A 24,647-nucleotide genomic window follows, 5' to 3' on the forward strand; every position below is an offset into this window, starting at 1 on the left:
TACTAAACTCAGGCATATACATGGTTAGCAAGTTAGCCAATACATATACATATAACCTCATGTTAATCATTCATAATTACTCATGATTTGTAGCTCTAGTGTAAGAGTAATCACTAACAATAACGATTGAATTAGCATATATTCGAAGTGTAAAGAATTCAAAAATCCATTACGTCCAGTCTTTTTTACAAGTCAATATAACGAGAGGTAAGCCCACTGCGTTCAATCATTCAAAAAAGTTCTTGTTTCTATGTGTCCGTTTTTCTTGGTACGCTTTGTGCGACGGTTCATTCAACTGAAGCGGATAAAATTTTGCGCGCATTTTATGACGCTACATTTCACCTTAAGGGTAAACTTGAATAATTCCAAAAATCGAAACCTTAATTTGCTGAACCTATGTGCGGGGGTTAGGGATCGAACCCAGGTGGTAGACATCCCATAATTTGTGTAATGCGAAAATTCTGAATATCACAACAATTTGGAATAGCGAATATATTTTATGCACAGATTTATTAATCTTCATGGTATAGTAAGATTCCTGCAAGCTCAAATATTATGACTATAAAACTAATTTATTATTAATGTACAACGAAAACTAAATTATAACTTGAATTTTGAATTGATCCTAAATTTGGATTTTAGAAAACAAAAATAAAACTAAAATTGAGATTTAACCCCATGCAAGAGCCCTTCTCATATTACTACCACAATACCGTAACTTTTGATTAAAATCTGATTGTTCAGTAGCTAGGTTCAGGGTCATTTAACCGAAAGCCATTTCGCCGAAAGGGTTATTTCGCCGAATGACATTTCGCCGAATGGGCTATTTCGCCGAATGCCAATTCGCCGAAAGAGTCATTTCGCCGAATCCTGAAATCGTCTTAAAATCGTAATTGGAATTGATTTAAAATAAAGACAAATGAAAGATGATAACGTTAACGCCCGTTTTGTTGACCTGCAATTGTACTTCTTGAATGAAAATTGATTCTTGTACTCTTGAATGAAGATTGATTCATGAACCTCAGAACAGAGTTCTCAAGAAAACTTGTTGATTATTAGCTACTAAGCATCAAATCAATTGCATAGGTGTATCTACCATATAAATGTATGTGGTATTTTCCGTTTGTTAGGTGAAAATGAGAAAATACCCAATGCGGCTACGCCACATAGTTTTGGTTCATGTGCTGTCCGACCTCGCTACCTAAGCAAAGAAACCTAGCTTTGAGTAGACCGGGTAAACGAGGCAGTTACAGGTTTGTTTGCAAGAGGCCGCCGCTTCCGACGGCGGGTCGGCGGCCGACTCAGCTGGTGTCGTCTCGGCGGCTTTGTGCCGCCGAGCCATCTTGGCTTCGGTTATGTAGCTGCGCCACATCAGTTATACAGGAGACATAACATACAAGAGACATTACCCTTTCGGTGAAACGACTTTCGGCGAAATGATCTATTCGGCGAAACGACTTTCGGCGAAATGACCCGCTCCCATTCAGAAGCTATTACCTTATTTTATAAATACAAAAAATAGTTATATGGTTACGGCCCCTTATTTCAACTGAACTCATAACTGCATCTCATCCCATTCTTCTCATAACTTTGAACATGAATCTTTCCTTTCAACGTACCCGACCCAAACTGTTTTAAAATGTTTTTTAAGTGTTTGTGACACTTTCCCATTAAAAAAAATGGTTGCATATCCTTCCATTCCATAAAAAAATAAATTCACTGTCCAAATTAGCAAATATTTTCGTCTCAAGTTTCAAAGTTGGTCCTGTTTCTAAATGTTTACTAATTGATTCGTCTCAAAACATGATCACTATTTCACACAATTACACCACTATAATTAGTAATGTTCACTTTTCACTTGTTTAATCAACATTTGAAAGTTTCTAAAACTACCCGGTAGACAATAAATTGCCAAGTTTTCTCATAATGTCACGAAAACAAAATGTTTTTTTTTCTTTAAATTACCATTAGACTTTTTGACATTTATATTTTTAAAAGGGCCATCCAGATTAACATTAGAGTAAAATTTTAAATGAAAAACGAAAACGACCTTATAATTTTTAAAAGTCGAATTGATTCCAAACTGGTTCTAAAAATATCGTGTGTTGTCTCACAGTTGGCATTAGGCCCTTTAAAGAAAAATGCTGACTTTTGTTGTACCTGAAAGTGTAATAGTGCAATATTTTACTTTGATTGCTATCACAATTGCTAATTAATAGGATTGATATAGGATCAAAGATAGGATGAGTAAAAATCCATTGAGATGAAATTGGGAACAGAGAAATGATCGTTTCAGAAGTGTTTTCTACTGTTTCTTGAATATAAGTTTTATTTTCAAGAAATGTGGATCGATTCTCAAAATGACTAACGGTTTATTAAGCAAAAATATGCACTAATCATAGTGATTTTAGTGTTTAAACCAGGTTTCTGAGTTTAACTCATCACAAAAGAAAATGAATAGGGAAGAGTATAGCGAAAATAGCGTTTAGAAAATTTTTCCGAGGCCCGGAAAGCCGATTGTCATACACCAATCGCTTCAGTTTCGTTTGTGTGTCTGTCTGTGTGTTGTCATCTTTTGGTCGAGACTCAAAAATGACGGGACCGATTTTGATTAAACTAGTCGCAAATGATAAATCTTCTGGTCAGCCTGAACGCTATTGAATGTTTTTTTTTTCAGATCGGATGTTTACTTTTCGAGTTATACGAACGTCGAACTTGTAAACAAAATATTCTTTGAGACTATTTCACACGGTCCAACCTTTTTCGTGACATTTTGTCTCTTTTCGATTTTGGCACGGTTCGTTTTTCGCAATATAATCTAATACATAATAATAATTATTTTTACGTTTCGTCTTTGACTCATCAGTGCAGAGCAGTTCAAAATGAACTGCTTAGTGCTAAACTCGGCAGTTCAATTTGAACAGAATACTTTTTGTTTTGCAACGGAGTGCAATGTCTTTTCTGACGTGCCGAACTAGAACGTGTTTTCGACTGTTTCTGGCCGATGCAGGTTTGGTCATTTAGGGATTAGCCAAATTTTGCGCCTGCTTAGCGGTTCAAATTGAACTGCCGAGTTTAGCACTAAACAGTTCAATTTGAACTGCTCTGCACTGATGAGTCAAAGACGAAACATAAAAATAATTAAAAACTGTTATGTGCCCTAGCACAAAATTTGGCTAACCCCTAAATGTACATAATAATAGTATTTTCGAATTCAAAACAATTTTATATTTGTATTGTTTTAAACTGCTTACAGCAATAATAGCGGGAAAAACATAACTTCTTACTCCCATATACCCTTGTAATCTTTTCGTCGAGAAAACTCGAAGAAAACTCAACCGATTTCTACAAACTTAGATTCATATAAAAAGTGCTATGCTCCCATACAAGGTTCCTGAATTTCATTTGGATCCGACTTCTGCTTTCGGAACTATAGAATGATATGTGTAACGATATTTGAATAATCTCACTCATTTTTCCTGTAGATGGCTGAGCCGATTTACTCCAACTAAAATTCAAATGAAAGGTCTTAGGATCATATACAAATTTCTTGTCTTTTAATCAGATTAAACTTTCGATATAGGATATACAGGGTGATTAAGATAAAAAAGTCAATGTCATATAAATTAATTGAGTTTATCGGGTTTGCAGATTTTGATAGTCGATAACCAAATAAATTTCGGTTTTCGATCCCAAAGGTACCCAGACATTTTTTTTTTCGGAACGCACTACGATTTCTCAAAGATGTGTACATTTGATTTCAAAAGTTTCGAATCAAATTTTTCAAACAGAGCAAATTTGTTTTAAATATGGCTCTATTCTGAAGAGCAAAATTATTTTTGACAGTTCGTTAAATTGTGTTTTACTATCTAGATGATGGCATGAGCAGAGCGTACATAATAAACTTGCAACTTCCCTAAATTTAAGTTTAGCTTATTATTCCATACTCATACATTCATACAAATATTTTACACAGGGAGACGAATAAGTCGACACCTCTAACGCAGCTCACCTGGGTTCGATTCCAAATCCCGCACATAGGGTCAGAAAGTTTTTCTGATCCGAAGAGGCGAATGATTTTAATGTTAAACCTCTATAATCGAAACCAAAAAAATATTTTAATAATTTTGATTACAGCTAATCAAAGTAATTAGTATTAGTATTATTAGTAAAAGTAAGAAATCTGACCGGCTCGGCTCGGCTCGGCGTTACTTCTTTTCTGACAGGATCCCTCTGTACGTACACTAGAGATGATCGGGTAAGCAATTTCTTAAACCCGAACCCGATCCGTACCCGATTGAAATTAAAAAACTATTACCCGAACCCGAGAATAATTTTTCTTCCAAGCTCGAACCCGACCCGAACCAGTCAAAACATAACCCGTACTTGACCCAAAAAATGGGATCGAATCCCCGAAACCCGACCAAATTTTTGAACCCGAATCATAATCGTACCCGTTTAAAATGAAAACTCTTCACCCGTCCCCGGCCCGAACCCGACAACCATTTTTTTTTCTAAATCCGACCCCAACCCGTCGGGCTCGGGTTCGAGTCGGGTTTCGGATGCAAATAACCTACCATTTCTAACGTACACTTCCCAAATACATAGGGGAAGTGGGTCACTCTAAGCATCACAATTCCAGCCATGCCATATGTGAAAAACAGGGAAAATGATTTGTTTTTTCACCAATCAACGTACTTGGAAAAAACTTGTTCAAAATTTAGATGCTTCAACCAGTGCTGGTAAAATCGCCATCAACTGGGGGTAAGACCGACATCCTTCGCAGTTATACAAACATTAAATCCAAACAGCCTCAAACATTCTGTAAAATTCAAATTTAGGTCTAAGTTAATGGTATTATTTTATTATTTTATTTCATCCATTATTCGTTTCTGTTTTTTGAAGCAGCACAAACAGAAAGAAATAATAAAATTTACACGACATGTAAATCAATAGTAACATGGAAAAGATATGGATTGAATCGAAAAATTGATTGAAAACCATCATCGATGCAAAACTAAATTAGAAAGAAAAGATGCATGTATTGGACGAATTTTTGTATTTTTATTAGATTTTACAGTATTGACTATTGAAAAAAGATTAGACATTTCAAAAAATCATATCTCGAAAATTCCACGTACCATATTGAAATTAAAAAAAAAACGTGTCGAATATTTGCGAGTTCTTTACCAAAACAAAATTTTTAGATGAAAAAAAAAATTTGGGTGGCCGATTTTGCGTTTAATGCCCCATAAATAACTGATATAAAATCGATCGAGCTGTAAGTATTCAAAACCTAACCACATTTTTACATGTATTATCTCTTGAATTTTCAATTTTATACAATAGAAAACAAAGATATGTTCTGCGTAAAAAAAAATTCAGAGTTTTCAATTTAATTTAGTTGGTCAATTTCTCAAATCTTCAAAAAGTCATTTGACTTTATTTTCCAGTGTAGTATGTTTTTTTTGTTTCCCCATTCGTGAAAAAAGTGAAGTTTATTAGAAAAATGGAAAGGTTTTATGTCTGCAGGCGAGCGAAGTATAAATAAACTCACCTCCAGTTGGGTTTTCTCTGCTTCTGAAAAATAAATAAACAAATACTTACTCAGACTGTTGCCAATATGTGCCCTTGTCCAGCAGTCCAGTTTTGGAGCAATATCGAAATTGAAAAAGGAAAAAAAATGTTTTCAATGTTCTTCGGTTATTTGTTCCGGCCCTATTGACTATATTCGAACGAGACACAAAAGCGGGACACATGGTTTCCAAAGTTTTGTCCAAGAACACGTTCTCAATTAACAATCTGTGAGCCCCAAACCGAGAAAACCATAGCAAAAACCATTGAAATTATCACTTAAGGCTGCAGTTTTTTTTAAGCACAATCTGTTAGTAATATGTCGAAGGAACAAATCATCACTCAAAATAATCTGCCTATCCGACAGTTCCTACTGCTAATGACCTCACCGAGGTATCGCTTTCATTTATGGTGTGGATAATTTCACATCAATTAGCAGTAGCAACAGCAGCAGCACCATTAGGGTCACTTCCAGAGACTTTTACTTTCTTTCCGGCGTTTCTTCGTCGATCGACGAATTGTGAGGGTCAATTGAGTCGAAGTTTTCAAAAACTCTGCACCTCAATCTGTGTCAGATAGAGCGGCCCGATTGTCGACGATTGTCAGGTTGGCCAGGCCAATTTGCTGGAGGCGTGAAACCTCTTTTTTCGAAACCCACGTTAACAGTAACGTTTCGTATGAGAACCGACCTTCGATGCACCGTCGAACGCCGCCTCCGTACCTGAAGCAGTCAGTCAGGCCCATAACGCGTTGATGTTTGTTGCCGACTTTTGAACGTAAAAAATCCTCATTCTTCGAGCAGCGTGGATGGATGATAAACTAACCTTACTGAATGGCCTGGCGCCTTGTCGTGGGAAGGATCAATAATGTAGCACGAACTGGATTCTATTCCGTTTGATAAACGGATTAATATGATGCGATTAATATGATAGCATAGTTTCAGTTTTAATTTATTGATAGGAACGAAATGATTGCATTCATTTTTTCTGAACATCCCTATTACTTATTTGAATTCCGAATAGCTACCCGCCCCATTATCGTCTCAGCGGATTACCGCTCCGTGGGTGGATCATTATTGTACCGGGTTAACGAAGTGGACCCACATTTTCGGTGCATTCGAAATTCGAAGTGATGCGAACAAGAGGTTTTTGTTTATTTTTTTTCTTTTCTGGTAGTGGTGTCTATAAATAACATCGTTACAACAATGCAAGGCCACCTTTGGTCAAACCAGCTAAGAACATCTCTCGGGTGAGTGGTGGTACAGAAAAAGACACCCAGTGGTAATTGCTTTATTGGACTATCAAATTTATGACTGAATAAGAAAAAAAATTATGACTGAAAAAAAATCGTGTGGCTTTCGTTACTTACTGTAAACCGCACAAAGTTTCTCACAGTTAATGTGTTTATTGAATTTGATTAACGCCACCACTGCCCACCAGTACGCGAATACCGTCCATCGGTGCAATTATGTAGAAAAATTGCACTCCATTGTTGACCGGAATTTGATGGGCACCTTCGCTTACGGTGTTCGAGAACCCATTGTATAGCTGGAATTGAGAGCAGATAATAATTTTCGGGTAGTGATTACACCTAGGGGAGACTGAGGTAACTTGATCTTCGAGAAAGCATGATCACAACATCATATGGGCTAGATGAACCTGGAAAGGAACTTTATGTAGCAGTTTCAAATGCATTTTTTAAAGGTTGATAAAATATTTTTTTCTTGTGTTTTAATTCACGCAGTGATTATTTGAGGAATTGAGAAGATATCTTTGTGCAAGCTCCATTTTGGATTTTTTTACCTCTATTTCCGACACTTTCGAAGCCGGAAACCGAGAACCGGTATAGCTGTGGTCGGCCTGTTTTGGTCATCAACTAACAAAGCCTCCGAAACGTTCCAGTTTTAAGTTTAGTGTTGGATTTTATTTACGTGTTTTGCATCGTCAAATTAAATTTTGAACACTCTGTAATTCCGTAACCGGAAGTAGGACTCCGACTTAAAAAAAATTGTTTGGCCTTCTCTGAGAAATCGAAACTAGTTCCAATTCAGTGTTTTTCTACCACAATTTTTGATATTTCCGGAACCAGAAATCAGACTCCACTTCTGCCAAAGTGAGCAAGTCCAGGAAACAAGTAGAAATTGTTCTTCAGTTTCGAATAATTGAATACTTTTTACATCGTTACGTGCAGAAAGTCGCTATTGAATTTGATTTTTTTCACTTATTACCCTATAATTTTGGATCCGGAAGTCAGATTCGTTTTTGGTGTAAATGGTCAGTCAAATCGATTCCACGTATTCAAGTTTAAGGGGCTTAAAGGGCGGGTAGGGTCTACCACTTTTGAAAAATCTTTGATAAATTGCCTTTCTCATATAGAAAGGTTATGCAATCACTGTGAAAACCGACTTTTGAACCGAGGCCCGGAGGGCCGAGTGTCGTATACCATTCAACTCAGTTCGTCGAGATCCGACTTCCGGATCCGGAAATAGGGTAAAGTGTGTTAAAAATTTTATACTATCACTGAAAAGGACGAAAAACCGTAAAAAGTTTTCTAAATCGACCTCAAATCTTCTCCAATTGATAGTTTTTATCAGTAGACGGTCAAACAAACCGATTTCGGTTATTCTTTTAAGAATCAAAGAAAATTATTTTGAAGAATACCGCAGTATTATATATGATATGAGAAAGGCATCATTACACCACTAGGTGGATTAAAACAGGTTTTTTCTTTGTATTTTCTTATAGTAAAACATTTCAAGAATGCTCTGTGAAGTTTTCAAGCCAATCGGAACAAAACTGAGCATGTTATGGGCCTGAAAACATTCTTGAAATGTTTCATTATAACTAAATACAAAAGAAAAAATGTGATATTTTGAAAATGGTAGACCCTACGGGCTCCTTAGATTTTACAGACAAAAAACGTTAAACGTGTTTTTTTTCGAAAGCAGGTTTTTAAAGTCCGTGTCCATCCTATTCAAAAACTACTGCGCCAATATTTTTCAAATTGCACACACTTTCTACTTGTAAAATACCAGACCCCAACGTTATCCTTTTTGTTATTTGTTACTTTGGGGAGGTTTCACAGCTACAAAATGGCCAATTTTCTTCGTGCAAAATCGTAGTTTTGTCTTTAAACAACCACCAAAAATGGAAAAAAAATAAAAAAAATAAAGTGAAACATTGGGGTCTCGAAAAACTTCTATTCTATCTATACTGTTTTAATTTGTTGACTTCTGATAGTCAGCGCTGAGATACAGTGGACACCGCAAATCATGTTTTTGAAGAAGCGTTCTCAAAAATACCTCTTCACCGACTTATTTCTCAATATTTTTCCACGAAACAATTACTAAATGTTGTTCAAATGATGTGTTATGCAAAACGTTTGAATTTATTTCGTTGAACAATAGTTCTGAAAAAAAAATCGCAAAAATTATGTTTTTTTGTCATTTACACCCTACCTTCCTTAAATGTATAACATAATACCGAAGTACTTGTAGAAGTGCGAATAGAGTGTCTCTGATGTGAAAAAGTAAAGTTAGATAAAAGAGAAATTGGGACAAAACGGGCATGATATTGAATTTTGCGGATCTTCTAACTGTCATCAGTCAATTTTCCGGTAATTTTTGCATAACAAATATTAACTTTGAAAATATTAAAATTATTCAGCAAAGTCTCGCTTTTGTTCGTTTTTCCCCATCCCCAGCTCGATAGAATCTAGAATTAAAACGGGTTGGCGGTTCAATACGTAGGGTGCTGGTCTTACAAGCCAATTGTCGTCTTTGACGAATTCTTAGTGTCAATAAGATCATAGCCCAAACAATTTTTTTTGAATTTCAATTCTGGAATTTGGGATTGGTTTGATAATTGTTTTATATGTGGTGTGGGTATAATTCGTATACAACTTTGAACATATTTTGCTGTTCTAAGCGATTATGTCTACACACTAAAAAAATTTAACTTCACAGATGACATAATCCCTCATACGATGTAATTGACATATTACGGAAAATTTCATTTTTGTTGGATTAGCATGAATTTTACTGGTTTCGACTGTAATGTGCATTTGACTAGCGGCTGAGACTGCATGAATTTAAATGCACCTTTTACCAGCCAAGCAGATGTGTGCTTCTGTGGCTCAGTTGTTCAACGGACGTACTTTGTGATCCGATGATTCTCGATTCAAGTCACAGCGGTTGCTACATTACTTTTTTTATTTCAACGAATGTCATGTCATGGAATTTTATACACAATATTGAATGTTCCTTACAATTGAAACAAAAAAAACAGAAAACTGATTAAACACATACGATCAGTTTCAGAAACTGACAACAGAAAAGCTAAATGGTAAAATCTGGATCGTTTTGCTGTGAGTTGGATTTACCTTTGCACACGACTCCGGTAAGGCAATTCATTTGTTACGCACGGATAAAGAAACCAATTCGATTAAAGACTGATTTTAAAGAACGATGAATGAATTTTTGTAGGGAAATTTCTTCGAATATTTTTCACTACGATTTAAATCGATTTGAGACTCCAAAAATAAATACGCTGAACAAAACGAATGCATTTTCTAGAATTAGTGATTTATTAGAAAAAAATGAGATTGAAAAAAATATTCAATATTTATATTAAACTTGTTACTGAATCAGTGCTCGGTGTTGGCGCGAATACCTCGAATGTCGAATTTACAGCAAAAACAATTCTTAGACAGCTGCAAAACTTCAAGTTCGTGATGAAAGATAGTCATTCAAACACTAGAATATGTTTATGATTTGAGCTTGAGCTTGAGTTTGCTACTCCGTTACTGATCGGGATTAGCTGAAATTGTACAGGGAGTTTTTAGATTATCCGACCTGGGACTGGTAAATCATCCTTCAATGTACATCTTCTGGTAATCCCAGAATTCATTGTATTGTCCGGCTGGCCAGGCCCGAACGTAGATCGTCTAAGGAATGGGAAGGGATGTTAGTCCAACACTTGTTATTACTAGAGGTAGCATTCGCGCACGACTCAGTATGTTCCGGTTTCAAGATGCTCGGATGCACCATTAAACTCACTGACTTTCCGTGAACGTTTCAACAATATCTGATATTGAAGTCTCGGGAAGTCTGGATTCACAGCTCTTATTCGAGGAAACTGAAGAAAAATTTGAAATACTATCGCGTAAAGAATAAAAACTTCCCTATTTTTTATATTTGAAATTACTAAATAAACGAGTGAATAGTATTTAGACAAAATAGTTGATTCATTGCATTGACATATTCTAAGAAGTTGTTATAAAATCATTTTAAATCACCAAACAAAGGTCAACAGACCTCACGCGCGTCCTGATCCTTTTTTATATCCACTTTATTATTTTAAATATTTAATAACATTATTAATTGGTTGTATTGGTTGATCTGGGCATCTGGGCTACCGAGAAAAATATTAATTTATTGTTTGAAATATTAATATCAAGTGCATTTTGACTATGTATTCAATATACCGATATATGTTATCTTTGTTATTAACTTTGTAATATCAACGGATTTGCGCATTAGTTGATTTTTATCATTCAATTTACAAACCTGAACGACAATCAATAATTTGGAAAAAGAAAACATTCCAAATGAAACTTTTCTCCGAAGCTAGACGGAAATTAATAGGTTGAATGAAGAGATAATTTAGTAAAATAGAGTAATCAGAAGTGATTTATTTCAATCAGTTAGATATTGAAAATATCTAATAACTGACTCCTGCAATTGTCGCCTTTTACGACATGGAAGCTATTCCATGGATCTATTCTTGGTTCATTTTTTTTCGCCGGATTCCACACTCATCTAGGCTGGTACTGTCCGGAGAGAGCTAATAGATACTATCAACCTCCTAGTGGACCACAGCCCCTTACAATATGTTTATGATTTACCGGATCAAAATTGTTAAATGTGCTCATAGATCAATTTCGCGCCAAATCGTATTCGCAAATGGCAACACCCTCGCAGATTTGAATGAAACTTTCTAGACATTACTACTTCGTCACAAAAAGTCACTTTGCATACTTCGTTTTTACAAAATTTATTTAGACTGTCTTTTGTAAAGGGCCAGCCTTTTAAACCGTTTATTTTTTCAAATAAAATTTCCAAATAACAAATCCTACAAAAAAGTTGTATTAATAGTTTTTACAAAATTAGTCGAATTTTTTAGTGAAACACTCCTTAAATTGACTTTAAAAATTTATAATCGATTTAATGATGATCAAATTTTGGTTGAAGATAGGCAAAGTTCCCTACCATCCGTTCATACATTGCACTTTTAGGTGAAAAAAATTTTCCTAGCAAAAACTATTTCTTGTCCAAATGGAATTTTCTTATCCATTGTATTTTTATCGAAAACTAAACGAAACTGAAAGTCAGTATCAACCAAGATTCCAATGAAACTCAATTTGTGAGAAAATTACACCGAATACCATATTGCTAATTGCCCGATATTAGCAAAAAAGTATCAGACTGTCTTTTGAAAAGGACAAGACTTTTTTACCATTTTTTGCGAGCAATATAGTCGAAAAATGACAAATCCTACCATAAATCTGTGGTGCTAGTTATGTTCACACTAGTCTAACTTTAGAAAACAAAACTTATCGATCTCAAAAATTTGATGTCAAATCACAAAAAACAAGTTCTTTATTTCATGAAATTTTGTGCCAACATCCCGGTCTACCAAAAACTGATACTTTTTTACTAATATCGGGCAACTAGCAATAAAGTATTTGTGTAGAATTTGTCGTTTTCCTACTATAACGATTTGAAAATAATCCACTGAACAGACGCAAAGTTCTCTCTACTTGAGAGACACTGTACTACGGTACAACTTGAAGTGCTTCTGAAATAGGGAGAACTTTACGTCTGCTTTGCGGTTTATGTTGAACTGCTGAGTGGCGTGGCAGTTAAAATTGAACTGCCACGTATTGATGAGTCAAAGACGAAACGATAATACAAAGGAATCAAGTTATAGAAAATTATATATTCCGTTTAGAAGAACCGTTCTTACATATGTTGATACCCCGATTATCAAGCCGTAACAAGTTTATAACAAAAAAGGTGTTTTCATAGTTAGTGATGATATGAGTCTGGTCTGGTTAATATATCAAAATTTTCTAATAAGTATCAAAAAGAGAAATATACGATAAGTCGATCGGGTCACGTTTGGCAAATAATTCAACAAAATCTAACTCCTTTGAATTCCACGACTAAATTTTTTGAGAACCTACTCCTAGAAGAAAACTCACTTTAAATATAACTATTACTTTTGATCTGTAGAATCGTATTTTAGTGTACGATCATGATCACTTTTCATCAAGAACTTGAATTTTTGTGACTGTCAGTGGCGATTATCGAAATTGTTTCAAATTTTGATATTACAAATAACACAGAACCATTTTCAATCTGATATATATCAGAGGTGGAAATGTGCCCATTTTGCGCACGGAAATGTGAATCAAGATTTTCGATTGTGAATCATAAAACCGAACACAGCGAATTAAAAAATTGTGTAACAAAACTAAAATTGCGATTATTTTTTAAATTGTAGGAATTCTATATTACACAGAGTAGCAGCAGATCTTTAGCATACGCACTCTTTTTATTACGCTGAGAACAAGTTTGCCTCATTCTCAGAAGACAACCATGCGCGGGTGAAGAGGTTTAACTGCTCTCACAAAAACTCGTTCGCGCATTTATGTATCGCGTAATGAATGTACGACGCTTGGAACGTTCTCAGTGCATTTAGCAAAGAACGAGGTTCGAGTGCTCCAGTCGCATAAGAATAGGCGTCGCAACATGTGCTAATTAACTCTCCTATAAGTCCCCGATCACAATATAACATAAACTGCTACGCACTTTCTTCGGCGTACGGCCCAATTGTTTATAATTAGGTTTTCAAAAGCGGGGAAAAGTATCTGTAACTATTCAATCATTCTAAAGCTTTTTTATCTACTTCTTGAAAATCCTGGAGCGATCTTTTCCCACACCACATTCAAGTTTATTTGAAATTGTTTGCGTGGTCGTACATAAAAACCATTCAAATATAATCTAGAATGAAATATAGTAATCTCACGTTAGTAATCATCATATCGATAATTTTAGTAATTTTTTAATGAATTTCGATTCCGAAAAATATTTTAATAGACATATTTTATCGAACTTAATTCGTCAAGATAAATACATCTGATTTCTACACAATTAGATTAAAATGAAAGGTTCGTCATCAATATTCAGTATTCATTGCTCTGGAAGTACCGGCTAAGATTTTATCTAGTTATCACATTTAAAGTTTTTTGCTTGGTTCTTGCATTAAAAATATCTTTATACGTTTTCTGCTCAGGAAAGTTCAAGTCCGGTTTTGGCACACAAAATATTAATTCGATTCGGTTATTCAAAACTAATTAGAGGGGGTTTCAACGATAAGTTTCACTTATCAGCCGTTCATATAAGGCTCAATCACTTTTGGAAATCTGCTATGTTTCAAACAGTATCACCCAACAGCGAATTTTTGATAAACAACTTTGGAAATTGCTGTTTCTATTAATGTCAACTTGAATATGTGTATTAGGCCGCAGAAAACTTTTTTGTTGTTGTCGCTCATTTGAATCACAATTCCCGAATTATGTGCCTTTTAACTTTATGTTTATTAACCTCTCTGGATCAGAAAACTACACCAAAGAAAATCAAAACTAGCAGATAAATGAATACAAAAAGGTTATAAATCTTCAAAACTGGCCTTGCACATACATTTCAATTTACTTTCTATGTCGAATGTATGAACAGAATCAGAAATATATTCAAAAAATTATGGCAAGTTTAATTTTTATGTTCATTTGATAGAACGCTTCTACGAATATTCTAGACATATTTGCATCTTATTAAAAAGCTCTACTAATATGTAAAATTTCCTGCAGTTGAATTCTTGAACTTTACAGGCAGTGAAACTGTCAACTTCGCAGATACCCTTGAATCAGGGCTGGGAAAATCAAGATAAAAAAATCATCAAATCATAATCATTAGCGAAGATGATCGCCTGTGATCTTTCCCAATAAAGATCACCACTGTTTTAATCCTTTTAAGAACATCAGTGATCTTTGAATCAGTCAATTTGTAGCGTTCAGGAATGCTCTTTTAACAGTCCTTATCATCAGAGTGGGGAAAAACACCGGTTTCGTTACGGCACTGTTTATGAAGTTTCAACTTATATTCTCGTTTGATAAAAACCGTGTTCGATTTTTCAACCAATTGTTTAATTCGTTATAAAATGAACACTAGATGAAGGTTTAATGAAAATATTTAGTTTGGATCGTAATCTCATTGATAATGTCAGTTTAACTATTTTCACTGCAAGAGCAATTCGCAATGCAAAATTAGTAGAAAAATATACCACACCAACTAGTGATTATAGCGACAAAAGACGTTGTTTTACTTTATTTATAGCATTAACAGGAGCGAAACATTTAGAGCAGCGTTTGAATGGTGCATTTGAATTGACGTAGCAAAATCCTGCACTTCTGTTACTTTTGTGTAGGATATTCAAGCTAAATAGGGTAATATTAATCAGCTCCATGGCACGCTTTGCGATTTTACGTGTTTTTCTTATCATTATAATTATTATTTATCGCAGCATATATGTTAATATTATTAGCTGTTTATATTGATTATATCACTCCACCACGACGGTATTGGTGAATAAATTTCAAAAACATCACGAAGTGTGGAATTTCGATACGACGTACAAAATAAACTCACCTAACGAGCCTTAAATTATTGATATCGGATAATCCATATCCGAGAAAATTGAGCGGTAATCAGTTTTGACGTTTACATCACTTATCCCATTATATCATGGGAACCGTAAGTGACAGTCATTTGAACTTCAAACCAGTTTAATGAACACAGAATAGCATTAAAACGAGCCTAACTTTGTTGAAATGTGGATTCCGAATTAGACAGTGATACTGATAACGAGGAAGACATTTTTAAATTCTGAGTAAAACCAAAATTTATCATTGAAATAGCTACAATAAATAGGTGATATGAAAAGGTAATACAAACTATTTATATTCACTGTGAATCAAAAAATTTGCCTATTTCCACCCCTGATATATATATTCCTTATGAAGAGTTGTTAATATATCAAGATTTTATATCAAAAATTTATATCGACTCTATCTGATTATATCAAAAATTATTTCTATGTAGAATGATATTGTATATTGATTGGTTTGAAATTGTGTGTTGTAAATTGTAGCTCATTTTATTTTTCTTTCAGTAACAGAAAACTAATTATAATTTCACTATAATATCCAAACTTTTTTATCATAGTTATAGAAATACATACATACCGCTATTAAAAAATAAAATATTAGTACAATTTTCATAAAATTATTTATGAGCAGGAAAACTGTACGTCCTAGTTACATGTATTTTTGAATATCAAAACGAGATACAGTTTTAACATAATTCTGATATGGTTTTCTGATCGTGTTAGATTTGGTTGAAGTTGATGTTTTATAAGATGAAGTCTAAATGATCGAATATCTATAAAATGCTTTGGTTATATATTCTTCAATTTAAAAAATATGCTAATCTAATCAACGCCAAGTTTTGGTTTCAATAAGAAGTTTTAAATAAAATCATTTAAAGTAAAATCTAAGAGACGTTATTTAAAATTTCAGTCCATCGGTTGACTTTCTAATTTATAAACTAAATATATATTTTTCAGAGGGCTCAAATGATCTCTTGTTGCTCAGTTTTGGGGACTATTTGTGAGCAATTTACAGTTTCCGAGCTACAACAATTTGAAGAAAGTTATTTCCCCTAAAATATATCCGTCTTTTTATAAATCAATCTTGAGTCGAATCGGTCTCTTCATACGTGCAAATCAAATAGTTTGCCATGCTGAGGACGTGTGCACAGTTTCATCCAAATTGGAGTACGTGGAATCTGATGACTTGTGATCTTGTCTGAAAATGCTCAGTATTGACAATTGTAGAATGATAGTGTGCGATTGTAAAATTTTGCTGGTAATTACCGGTCGCACAGTAGACAATATAGAAAGACAACTCCAATACTCGTGTACGGATGTGGTGAACTGCATTTCCAGGGTAGCCAGGTTGATGGTTTAGTCTTTGAAATTATTTCACCTGAAAATCCATTATTTACTGTTACTTCAATAGTGCTCATAACTTTTGAAATACTTTCAAACAACTTTTTCGTTATAATCAGCTGTTTGTATATTGAAGCTAAAACTACAAAAAAATAATTACTCCTGAAAAGCAAATTCGCGAATGGGATCCAATCTCTCCTACACCTCGCAATCTCCGCAAATAATTATTTTTTTCTATCCTGTTGTTGCTTTTAAACACCTGCATGTTTTCTAGTGATCCACATTTTGATGGATTTGCGGTTTGCTTCAATTTAAGTGAATTGACCACTACTAACGGAAGTCTGTGCCAGATGAGTTTTAGAAAATAAAATTTGATAATACCACTCTGAATGTTGTGGGGTTGTGGTTGAACGAAATGGTGGAACCCTTTTTCAGCTACATATTAAACACCACGAACAACATCAATTCGGAAAAAGTACATTCGTTTTCCCGTGAACGGTTCATGGCAAAACAGTCCAAAACACAATTTGGCAAAGTATATTATTGCTCAATGTCACAAACCCCTTTGCTCATGCATATTTCATCGAATCTCCTATCCAAAACAAATTCCGCGTCGGGCTTGGCGTTTGCGACGCCAGCCACCAGCGCAAATGAAAGATGACGCTGAAATTGTTTTGCGTGGGAAAATTGTGTTGGCATGCATGATGAATGCATGGTTCGTATTTGCGCTACCCATCTGCTCCACCACCACCACCTCCACCCATGCAGCTTGCCATTCAGAAATCAGCGAATATGTTGCAGACTTTGACACTGCTTCCGTGTGGTGCAGGATTTTTTTTACAAATTTGGTAAAATAACTGAGTATTTGCACTCCAGCTCTTGCGTTGGCACTGATGTAAATAAACTCTTTTTTCAGAACTAGTTTGTCTGGTAGTTGAAGGTAACTCTGTACAGTGCTGTAGACCTTAGCTAATTAGTTTTGGAAGCTTACTATTGAACTGAAAAACAGCTCCTGGGCAATTATTTTCTCATCTGAGCAATTCCAGAAATGATTAGCAGATCATCAGATTTTACATATTGAACGGATGAATAGAACAATTCAAGTCTATATTGACTTTAAAAAATGCAATTGAATTTTAGTATGTCTTATTGCCTGCATAAGTGTTAAGTGTCCAAAAGTATGAAAGAAATGCACACTCGATTTTCACAGACACCGGTGATCCAAATTTTGCTAACTGTGATTAAAATCAAAGTTCTTAATGAAATTTTTATGAATGTTTACCCGGATTCGACCTCCGGTTCCAGAGATATAAGGTTTTAATATATTCAAACTTTTATTCATGGTGAAGATCTTCAAACTGTTCGAAACTGTTCTAAATTCTATTCCCATACAGAATCTTAAAAAAACGTAAAAAATCGTTTAAGCTGATCCAGAATATTGGTCTTGACCATAACAATTTACTTGGAAATGGAATTGCATCAATTTTTCACATCATCGATTATGAGGAAAGCAGGATTACACCACTAGGAGAATTGAAAGAGTTTTTGTCTTTCTCATATAGAAAGTCTATGCAATCATAGTGAAAACCGACTCTTGAACCGAGGCCCGCAAGGTCGAGTGTCATATACCATCCGACTCAGTTTGTCGAGAACGCAAAATGTCTATATATGTATGTAACAGAAGTGTGCACTAGGTTTTCTCGGAGATGGCTGGACCCGATTTTCACAAACTTAAATTCAAATGAAAGATCTCTTGATCTTAAAGTCTGCTATTGAATTTTACCCGGATCGAAATTCCGGTTCGGGAGTAACGGAATGAAATGTGCAAAAAATGAAGAAACAGTGCATTCGATTATCGTACAGAACGCTTAACCGACTCTTTCAAATTGAAGACCTTATAGTCTCATAGACTGCTCTGAATACGAATTTCGGTTCCAGAGTTACGAGGAAAAAGGTGCAAAAAGAACTACAAAAGTGCACTCGATGTTCTCGGAGACCGGTCATCCAATTTTCACAAACTTAGGTTCAAATGAAAGGTCTTAAGATTCCATATAATACCTGCCTAATATCATCCGACTACGACTTCCGGTTTCGGAATTATAGGCTGCTAAGGCAAAAAAATCATTTTCAAGAGCGTCTTTTAATACACGACACGAAAAAATCGAGCTAAATCCATTCAAACTACTGTAGCACTCTTCACTTGAACAGATCTGGTTAGTTGATGACCAAATACATTAGTTTTGAGTATACCGCATCCAAGTCTCTGGTTACGGAAGTACCGGAAAAGTGCTCGTATGCTTTAAATCGGAAATAACGCCAATTTATCAGAAACTCAGATTTAAATGAAAAGAATTATGTTAACGTAGAATTTTATCCAGACCCGGCTTCCGGTTCCGGGTGGTGTTTATGAAATTGCAACCTGCCATAGAAAGCGATTCTCCAACATTTGGCTCAAAATTATTTCAATTTCTAAGTTATGCTAATTGCTGACCAAATGAACCGATTTCAACTATACCAGTTCCCGGGAGTACCGGGAATAGTGTTCGAAAACTCAAAAACCGAGCTCGTTTCATTTTCCCATGGACAGCTGAGTTGGATTGCACAAACTTAGACTCAGATAAAACGGAACATCAGGGTGAGATGTATATAAAATCTTAAACCATCAAAAAAATTTCCTCTTAGCTTGGGTCAATACTGTTAAAAATTAAAGAAGCTATGCCCAAACAAACCTTTTTGTTCTTAGTCAATATTCAAAAAAAACTTTTTATGAAGAATCCCTTAGTAATATTAATGAAAACATGAATCATATGAGAAAGGCATCATTAGGCCACTAGGTGGATTAAAATAGTTTTTTTTTGTATCACCGTAGCCTAGAAACAACTTTTTTGTTTTGAAATTGTGTCAAAAAAGAAATTGTAGAAAATTGACTTTGCATTCTAAAAAAACACATACGGAACAACAAAAATTGAATACTTTTTCAATAATAAAAAAGTAATCGAAAAATTCGAATTGATCGAAAAGGCATTTTAAAATTGTTTCAAAAAGATTTTATTTTGAATTTCGACCTAAAATTCACATTTCGATTAAATTTGAGTGATATTAATTTAAAAGTAAAAATGATATAGCTAAATAATTTTCATTCAGTTTTCCGACTCGATGAAAAATAGTCAAGAGGAGATTAAGGTTTTTATAACGACTGTTTTAGAGTTTAATCGGAAGATGTGCGTCCTTCTCAGTCAAATTCAAATAGACAAACAATTTTTTTTATTATGTTGATCGACTTTTCGGCCGTTTTTGATGGCTTTCTGCAATTTCATAAACAAATCATTTGAGAATTTTAATTTGTCGGAGAAAACCGTATATCCGTATATCTAGACGGGAGCGGGTCATTTCGCCGAAAGTCGTTTCGCCGAAAGTCGTTTCGCCGAAAGCCGTTTCGCCGAAAGTCGTTTCGCCGAATGCCATTTCGCCGAAAGTCGTTTCGCCGAATAGGTCATTTCGCCGAAAGGATCATTTCTCCGAAAGGGTCATTTTGCCGAAAGAGTTATTTCGCCGAAAGGGTCATTTCGCCGAAAGGGCCATGTCTCCTGTATGTTATGCGGGTCAGCGGAAGCGGCGGCCTCGTGCATACAAACCTGTAACCGCCTCGTTTGCCCGGTCTACTCAAAGCTAGGTTTCCTTGCTTTAGTTAGGTGTCCGAACGAGTGGTAGCGAGGTCGAACAGCACATGAATCAAAACGATGCGGCATAGCCGCATTAGCTATTTTTTCATTTTCACTCAATAAACGGAAAATACGACATACATTTGCCTTTAATGCTTAGTAGCTAGTAGTCAACAAATTTTCTTGGGAAATCCGTTCTGAGGTTCATCAATCTTTATTCAAGAGTACAAGAATCAATCTTTATTGAAGAAGTACAATTGTAGGACAACAAAATGGACGTTAACGCTATCATCTTTCATTTGTCTTTATTTTAAATCAATTCTAATTACGATTTTAAGACGATTTCAGGATTCGGCGAAATGACCCTTTAGTCGAAATGGCATTCGGCGAAATGGCTTTCTGCGAAACGGCTTTCGGCAAAATGCCTTTCGGCGAAATGACCCTGATCCTATCTAGACAAATAGCCATGTAAATTATATAATTTTATTCAACAAATAAAAAAAACTATGGGACGGGTGTAGCGTGTTAGGTAAGTCGATGCCTTTCACGCAGCCCACCTGGGTTCGATTCCCAACCCCGCACATATGGTCAGAAAGTTTTTCTGGTCTGAAATCTCTATAATAATAAAAAAACAAATAAAAAATCTGATGCAATCCCCCTAGTAGTGAAACTATGTCTTTCTCATTTTAGTCATACTATCAGAAATATTACTTTGAAATTCTTAAAGCTTGAAAAAACTATTCATAATAAACACCCTGTAGAAGAGTTACCATATTCCCAGATTTCTACAGATTTTTATAAATGTTTCATGCAAAAGGCAATTTTCTCAGAGATGGGTGTACTGATTTTAACAAACTCAGATTCAACTGCAAAGTTTTATGGTCCTAGAGCTTGCTATTGAATTTCATCGTTATCCGACTTCCGGTTCCGAAATTACAAGGTAATATGTGCCAATCTATGAGAAAATGCGCACTCAAATTTCTCAGAAATTTTTTAACCGATTTTCACAAACTGAGATGCAAATCCAAGGTCTTCAAATTATTTAAATAGCCCCTAAAAGTCGATGCGGAATCGACCTATTACAGAGCAATAAGTTGAAAATTTTCAGTTTAATGAAAAATTTTTCACAAGTCTTGTCGAAATGAGGTGCAAACTTATATAAAACTTACTAGTAAACTCATCTAGTTAGCAGAGCTTGTTAGTTAGTAGATGAAAAAACCTACTTTTTTTTTTTTTTTTTTTTAAATAACTATTTATTGGAATATGAGTTAAAATTAAATTATTAAGATTTAAATTGGGTGTTCAGCCACAAGTGGTGACTTTTCAGCCCTGTTATATATATGATTTGGTTATTACCATGAAGACATCATTTGCTTCCGCAATTCTGAGATTTTTGTGTAGGGAAAATTCTAAACCTACTTGTATTGTGTAATGGGGAAAAGGAACTTATATACTAACTTACTAACTAATACAGAGAGCGAATCGATTCAATTGAAGATTGCATCGATTTTTGTCGGAATTAAAAAACCTACTTTATGACTACTAATCTTCGGTTTCTGGTTGTTTTAGAAACCGATGATAGATAAGAAAGCTCCAAAAACGGAACACATTTCTATTTTCACAAATCTTGAAACAAAATTAAAGCTCTCATTGTAGTAAATATTCTGTGCATTTTCATCCAGATCCAACTTCCGAAATTATATGGTAATGAGTGTCAAAACTTTCAAACCGTTATACAAAATTACAATGCAATACCGGTACGTATCGGTATGTGCTGGTACGGATGAAGAAAACACCGCCGCCTAGCACACAGCGTGCTTTGTTCAATTTCGTATAGCATGCAGGGTTACCACATTTAAATCTATATTTTTCAGAAGATCTGTAAATCTGTATCGGGAGATCAAAATTCTGTATTGAGAATCTGTATATGAAAATGATAAAAAATTAAAGCGCAACGAAAGTAAAAACTCATCAAATCGCTTGACAGCTACTTTTAGTTTAGAGGTAGCGTTTATCGTAAAGGAATTGGCAATCATTTCTTTTTACTATCTTACATTACGACCAAGGCCACCATATTTCCATCCTATCAGAAGGAATTTTAGAAAACATAAAAAATTACACTTAAATGCTTGCAAGAACAGTTTATATAGGTGAACCGTCATTGACAGGTGGAAACATTTGTAGTATTTACCATCCTTGATATTCTCTCTCATTTAATTTTTACCCACTCGGTAGTATAATCACAAAATCATAATAACGTTTCTATTTTATAAAAGTATACTTTTTGCCTTTCTCGCATAGACCATTTATGCAATCACTGATTTTGCCATCCTTTAGGAGCCATAGTCCTAATTTTGCCAACTTTTCTGCTAGGAATCATAAGAGTTCCACAGGCACTATTATGCACTGACGAGTCGAAACGTGAATAAAATTAGAAAAGACATGCTACCTACGGTCATAAACTGAGATTTTCTTGCTGAACATGCAAATTTCAATCAGTATATTATTAATTCTACTTTATGCCTGGCAGTATGTTGAGTCGTACACCGACACTGCATTAGAAACCTTTAATTATGTTGCGCAATGTGCAGGCACCTAAATCTGAGTGGTTCCCAAAGTATGATCCTCAACGCTTCATCAAATCCCGAACCGGTACGAGCGACGAAGCCCTTGTGTAAATAAACCATTATCTTTGCAAGCAATCTGCTGACTGCTGGCGTTGCTTTTACAGCTTACAGGTGCGAAATCTGCGAAAATCGAGATGATAGTGAGAAAAGTGAAAAATAGCGCAACCTGAACAGAGGTCTTCGCTGCCATTGGCTGTGATGAAGGATGGTGCCAAGATCGGCATCAGTATGTGAACAAGTGATTAGCTCGAAAAAGAAAACTCGTAAAACCCTGCAAAGTGCTAAAACTCTCGCATCACCGGTAGGACGTCGGTAAGCTCTTGGCATTATGCATTAAAATATCGATAATTATGCAGTGCTCTCCCGGTTGCACAATTGACCACAGAAGCAGTAGTAGTAGAAGAAGAAGAAAATTAAGAAGTGACAGCGGTTGCAATGGAGTCTCAGTGAAGTTATGCGCAAACCGAGTCTGGACACGTGTGACGAATCCAACGCAAGCTAGTTGTAAACGATTTCGAATTTGCCATGAAACGATCTACGAGTTCGGATAGCGTGCATCTGTGAATCTGCGCTTGGGAACCGCTGAAAGCGTGGCCAACCGATTGACAATACCGCGCAGAGGAGCCCTAGTTAAAAAAAAAACAACAACAACAAACTAGCGTGAACTGAATGAAAAAGTGAATTCTGCTGAGAAAGTGAGTGACAGGCAACCTTGGAAGTAATTTCCTGGATAGTTGATGTGGTGTGCATAATAACAACGTCAACAGCAAACAGCGAACCGGTAAATTTCACGATCATTCCCGATTTAGCGGAACCAACCACCAACTAGAAAACCGAAACACAACGGATAGCGGCGAGGGTGAGAAAAGCTCTCATCGAGTGTCTTCTGTTTCACTTGCGTCACTTTTGCCACGATGAGGAAAATTGACACCAACAATGCAAAATACCTGTTGGATTATCTCTACTACACCCGAGACGATGAGCAGTTTCGTTTTTACAAAAAGGTAAGCAAAAGGTTTTTCGACGAACGGCCATGTTAGAAAGAAGTACATACATACATAGATGTATTTGCTTGTGACCTCAAACGTATCGGATGTTTCATTCGGCTGAAATGGCAACCAAAACTACAGTGTTTGTTTGTTTTTCAGCTTAGTTTTATTTAGCACACACTTCACTCGCGACCATTGTTCGTCGTTTCGTACGGAATGAGAACGGTAGTGTGAGTAAGATTGTTTTCTGTTGTTCCGAATGAAACGCCAAATAAGACAACTCGAACACATTGTGTAAACAGAAGAAAAAAATCGTGGCCATGTATGTTGCAAATACCCGGTGCCACAATGAACCATCTCAGCTTATGTTGATAGAGTTTTTAGATTTCGAATTAAACAAAAGACCTGCTTTTTCCATAAATACGTTTATTTCTTAAGGCAATTTACATAAGTTTTTCTTCGCCGTAGCATCATTTCTACATAGAATTCTTATCCTAATATAATACTAATATAGTCACAACGATTTGAGTTTAATAAATCATATTCTTCTTATTTTTTAAATATCATATTAGGTATTTCGTTATTTATTATTAAATCTACTTAAGAACATTATTTGAACCGAGCGATTAACTGCTATAAATTATAAAATAAGCTGAAATGTTTATA

The 24,647-nt window shown here is 35.2% G+C and overlaps 1 protein-coding gene across 13 annotated transcripts in view; it reads left to right on the top strand.

The window, feature by feature from the left end:
* The window catches only part of LOC131439344 (sodium- and chloride-dependent neutral and basic amino acid transporter B(0+)), a 280,501-nt gene that overhangs the window by 240,327 nt on the left and 15,527 nt on the right, over nt 1–24,647 (top strand). For 4 of the 13 annotated variants that reach the window (XM_058610246.1, XM_058610249.1, XM_058610250.1 and 1 more), the window contains exon 2: nt 23,097–23,996. The exons of 6 other annotated variants lie outside the window; for them this stretch is intronic. In XM_058610246.1, the coding sequence (XP_058466229.1) occupies nt 23,907–23,996 (90 nt within the window). In that variant the 5' untranslated portion in view covers nt 23,097–23,906. Of the gene's footprint in view, nt 1–23,064; nt 23,997–24,647 lie in introns of all 13 variants that reach the window. 3 more of the 13 variants (XM_058610247.1, XM_058610248.1, XM_058610252.1) reach the window with 1 other exon arrangement.

This window comes from Malaya genurostris, chromosome 3, assembly GCF_030247185.1.
Source record: "Malaya genurostris strain Urasoe2022 chromosome 3, Malgen_1.1, whole genome shotgun sequence".
In the NCBI taxonomy this organism is placed as follows: Eukaryota; Metazoa; Arthropoda; class Insecta; order Diptera; family Culicidae; genus Malaya; species Malaya genurostris.